Consider the following 5,228-nt stretch of genomic DNA (forward strand, 5'->3'; position numbering starts at 1 on the left):
GATTTCCAGTATTCTCTTGGCATCTTGAACTCCTCCAGTTCCCTGAGCAGCTGTGGCTCCGGGGAGCAGACCCCCTCAGCAGACCCAGCAGGGCAGTGGTGCGGTCAGGTGTACTCCGGGCCGCTGTTGCTATGAGCGCTCACGGCCCTGTGTCGGCCCTGGGTCGTGCTTAAATTTTTCTGGAGGCAACAGAAAATAGGCTCACAGATGGTATAAAAAGAGTAGTTTCTTTCTTTGGAAATCAAGATAAACAGATGCCAAGATGACCTCATCCATTTGAGATCCCAGCTGAGTCTTGGCTGCTTCTCGCCGTCTTCCCTGCAGGCTGTACTTTCGGAGTCAGGTCAGAGGGGAGACGGAGCGGGAGCGGCTGCTGCTGGCGTCCCAGACTAGCGGGGAGGTAGTGGCAGGGAGGTTTCCTGTCAACAAGGAGCTGGCTCTTGAGATGGCTGCCCTGATGGCCCAGGTAAGGTTCTGTTCAGGAACTGGGAGGATCAGGGCACCATCTTTGGACTCACAGGGGGCACACAGCACACAGCCTGAAACAGGAGACCGCAGACCCTGCGGTGCCCGAGGGGAGGGCGGCCTGGCTGTCTCTGGCTGTGGAGGGCAGCTGACTCCTCACCATCACAGCCCTTCACTGCAGATAGAGATTACATGCAGAACTCTGGACATGGAATGCAGAGCCCTGCCCTTGCGCACTGGCCACCTTCCCACCGTGAGATCTTGGCAAGTCACTGCAGTGGTCTCTGCCTTAGTTTCCTTCTCTGTATACCGAAAACAAAAATGCCTCCCTGCCCTCCCCCACGGGGTTGTACCATGTACTTCAGTATGCTACTGAAATGATGTATATCGCGTAACAGATGTGATAAGATTTGTACTTACAACTGTAAAACATTGTAAGTAGAATCAGGAAGAGAAACGTACATTTGGACTTCCACTCTTCTCCCTATTACCTTTAGGAGGCTGTCTTGCCAGAGGTATCTGGGATGCCCTCGGGGTTCCCATGAGAGAGGAGGGCCTCAATCTACATGCTGGAGAGGAAGGGGAAATAATAGTTGACCTTTATAATAATAAATATTTGCTGAATACTCCATAGAGGATTCTCTGCTAAGTATTTTATATGTATTATCCCAGTTAGTTCTTATCCCCACATGAGGAAATTGAAGCCCAGAGAATTTAAATAACTTGCTCAGGGTTACAAGGCCAGCAGATGGCAGAGCTGGGATCTGAGCCGGGTGTGATTCCAAAGGCCACATTTGGAACACTGCAATACTCTAGGATCTATAGCATCTTCAGTTCTGGATCTCATATGTTTGGATTAGAAGCCAGAAGATCCATAGTTTTCCCTTGCCTGTCACTAATTAACTGTGTCTTTGGATAAGGCACTTAACCCCCGCTGTAAAAGGAGAGTGGATGTAAATAATAATCGAGGACCATAAGGTGGTTTCTCTAGTGTCTGTGAAACTTGAGATGAAGGGTCTCTTCACAGAAAGTGTTTTCACATCCATCCACACCCCATCAATGAAGTGATGAAGTGATGGTTTATTTCTCCTCTCCAGCAGCCCCAGCCCCACCCCACCCACCTCTGGATTCTTGACTGCTTCTTCCATGTGCTTCCAACCCAGGTAGAATATGGGGACTTAGAGAGGCCCAGCCCACCAGGCCCTGGGAGCACACTCCCTGCCAAGGTTCAGCATCACCTCCAGCAGGTCCTGGACAGGTTCTACCCGAGGCGCTACAGACATGGGGCACCCCCTGAACAGCTGAGGTAGGCTGCAAGGTCTCGGAGGGAGTTGCTGTGGGGAGGCAGGGGCTGGATGGCCTCAGAGCTGCAGTGAAAACCTGTTGGCATCTTACTGACCCATTTCTCTCCATCCATCCAAACCAGGCACCTGGCAGATCTGCTGACCACAAAGTGGGCAGCCCTGCAAGGTTGCTCCCCTCCTGAGTGCATCCGCATCTACCTGACAGTGGCCCGGAAATGGCCTTTCTTTGGTGCTAAGCTCTTTGCTGCTCAGGTAAGTGCCGATGGTTTCCAGGGGAAGGAATGATTACCACACCGTCAGGAACGTGCCCTAAAATTGTCCTCAAGCTACTACTCCACATCTGGTCCTGATTGAGCCAGTCCAGGCTGCAGGGCCCGCCTGCACGCTAGCAAAACCACCAGGGGGCGCTATTTCTCCACCCATTTCTGGCCTCCACTTTTCCATGGTCCAGAGCAGAGTTATGATCACTGCTTTTGGGCCAGGATGATTTCTGGATGACCTTCATCTTCCTTCCTTTTTTTTTTTTTTAGATTTTTATTTATTTATTTGTCAGAGAGAGGGTGCATGCACAAGCAGGGGGAGCGGCAGGCAGAGGGAGAAGCAGGCTCCCTACAGAGCAAGGAGCCCGATACGGGACCCGATAGGATCCCTGGGATCATGACCTGAGCTGAAGGCAGGCAGACGCTTAACCGAATGAGCCACCCAGGCGTCCTTTAATCTTTCCTTTTTGACTTCTTTCTCAGTGCTACCCCTAAAGAAAAAATATAGGACCAACTAATTCGCACACAAGGGTTCAAACTTGACATGACAACCTCAAGAATACTTTAATTTTTAAAAAAGTGTAAAATAATAATATATAACCTAAACAAATACATCTCTACTGACTTAGCATGGCCACAGGGGACTCTTAACTACTCGGGCAACAGTTAATTTCCCCTGCAGGAAGCCCAGGTGGCCAGCAGTAATTTCAGCTGGAACTTTTCTTGGCCAGGTGTCTGGTGTGCATAACTTCATTCATAATCAGAGTATCATGTCCTCAAAGCTGGATCATGATCCTATTCACTGACGGTATAGATTAGACAGTGGACATTCACTCATTCATTCAGGAAACAATTGTTGAGCTACTAGGTCTCAGGCACTGTTTGAGATTGCAAGAGATGAGCTAATCAGATACCATCCTGGCCTTAGTGGAGCTTCCCGTGTAGTAGGGGAGATACACGTTAATCAAATAATCATATTTATTCTTTAAATACACATGTAAGTTATTTTATAAGCTGTCCTAAGTGCTTAAGGAGAAGTATTGGGGTGTTATAAAGGCATATAACAGGGTACCCTGGGACCCTTTCAGTCTGGGAGGTTGGGAAAAGCTTCTGAAAATGAGGACATGTCCATCCCTGTCCCCAGCCTTTTGGGTAGGAGAGCTAGGAAATCTGGATTGCCCTATTGCAGGTGCGGCCGTGAAAATTAGTCATACCAGGAATTGTCCACCAAATAGCCACTTTTCTCACTAGTAGAGCCTAAAGCCCAAAGGATTGCATTCTTACTTTCCTGTTTCCTTCTCGGCCCGTAGGAAATTGGCTGAACCAAGATGTACTTCAGCCGGGAGAGACTGTGGGTTTTATGCTGTCAGTTTGTGAGCACTAGGAGAACACAGCCCGTTCTCTGTGCCCATGACCAAGCCGCTGGGGCTGGCCTTGCTCTGCAGCAGAGCCTCCCAACCAGTGTACTGTGGGTACTCCTCCCCTCTCAAGATGGTAATTAGGTGGCCAGAGCCCCAAGGCCAGATGTCTTCTGTTTACTTCAGCATGCTGTACAAATACCATCTTTCATGTTTTCCAAGACAAAGGTTGGAAATCACTGCCTAGCAGATTCCTTGATGTGCCTTCTTCCTCCAAAAGCTCTTATTGTGGAGCATCCCTAGCTGTGGATATGTCTGATGGGATTTTCCTGTTTCCCCAGCCTGCACAGAGGTCTTCCAAGGAGAGCACTCTGGTGTGGATTGCTGTGAATGAGGATGGTGTCAGCATCCTGGACCACAACACTATGGTACGAAAGAATAAGGGCTGGTTCTCTGACCCTTCCTTCTCCTGAACAGTGCCTTTTCTTCTCCTCTGTAGACTCAAAGGCCTGAGCTAAGTGACCATGGTTTCCCTACCCACCCCACCCAAGCCTTGATGTCCTCTAGTCTAGACACGGCTTATCGACATTCAAGATGTAGATCTCCACATTAGGACCACTTCCAGGTTCTCCCTTTCTGGTTAAGGCTGCCCGTGCCTGGCAGAGACGGGGTGCTGGTTCAGCTCAGGAGGCAGCTGGGAAGTCTCCCCAGAACTGACTGGCTTCTTCTTGCAGCAAGTGCACATCACTTACCCCTACTCTTCAGTAATGACCTTCGGCGGCTGCCGGGATGACTTCATGCTTGTGATTAGATCCATTCCAGACCAGAGCTCTGCGAAAGGCCACATTGAGAAGTTGCTCTTCCGGATGGCTGCTCCCAAGGTGGGTCTGACAGCTGCTAAACCATGTTACTTGGATCTCTCTGGTCTGAGGAGGTGGGCTTGAAGTGAAGGGAGGAAGCTGGGTTATGACCATACCCTAGAAGGGCCCTGCCCCAGGTAAAACTTTGGTCTTGTCTATAATCAGTCCTCCAAAGGGTTCAGGTCGGGTAGCAGCTCAGTAGCCACTGCCGAGCTGGCGGGTGAGGGGCCGGCTGGGAGGGTGTGCGCTCTGGTCCAGGTGCTCCTGTGGTGCTCTCAGCCCCCGCAGCCCGGCGCTGCACAGGCTGGAGGCGGGTGCCCACTTGCTCCCCACTTGCTCCTCTTGCAGCCGACCCAGGGGCTAGGGCGGCCAGCTTCCTCCTCTGCGCGCTCTCTTCTCCTGCCTTCTGCCAGCACCGCTCCCCAAGCGGGACGGTCTCCACGTGCTCCCCCTTCCTTACAGTCTTAAAGTCCATCCCAGAGACCTCTTCTGCTTTAAGGCCTCTGTATCCTGCTCAGTGCAGGAGATACGGACTAGCAAAAACAACAAAGACTCCAAAACCCAAGTTCTGATCTAGTTCCTGACTCCCTTCTGAGAGTAAGTAGAAACCCTGCTGTTTTAATCCTAAAATTGGAGCTTCCCCAACCTCCTCCTTTTAATACCACCCCTGCCAAAGGAGAGGATATAGACACTTCCTCCAGGGAGGCCCGCTTCCCTGGCCTGGAGATGAGCAGAGCAGAATATCGCCTCTCCTGTTCTCAGGAGGGTACTGTGTGTCAGTGGCCCTTCAGACCAACAGGCACCCATTTCCCTGGGCCTCTGAACCTTACAGAAATGATCCCGACATTTTCTCCCAGGTATTTTTACGAGGTAAGAAACTGAAGCCCAGGACGGTTATGCACCCAGTGTAGCAGCTAGTATGTGAGAAAGCCAGGATTCAAGCCAAGGCTGGTTCAATTCCTTTGTTTCTGTTGTCTCAAG

General features: G+C 50.7%; 1 protein-coding gene across 2 annotated transcripts in view; it reads left to right on the plus strand.

The window, feature by feature from the left end:
• PLEKHH1 (pleckstrin homology, MyTH4 and FERM domain containing H1) overlaps positions 1-5,228 on the plus strand; it is a 48,614-nt gene that overhangs the window by 41,223 nt on the left and 2,163 nt on the right. For both annotated transcript variants that reach the window (XM_036071156.2, XM_036071157.2), the window contains exons 24-28: positions 325-466; positions 1,629-1,771; positions 1,892-2,021; positions 3,729-3,815; positions 4,122-4,268. In XM_036071156.2, the coding sequence (XP_035927049.1) occupies positions 325-466; positions 1,629-1,771; positions 1,892-2,021; positions 3,729-3,815; positions 4,122-4,268 (649 nt within the window). The remainder of the gene's footprint in view (positions 1-324; positions 467-1,628; positions 1,772-1,891; positions 2,022-3,728; positions 3,816-4,121; positions 4,269-5,228) is intronic.

Source organism: Halichoerus grypus, chromosome 8 (genome assembly GCF_964656455.1).
Source record: "Halichoerus grypus chromosome 8, mHalGry1.hap1.1, whole genome shotgun sequence".
NCBI lineage: Eukaryota > Metazoa > Chordata > Mammalia > Carnivora > Phocidae > Halichoerus > Halichoerus grypus.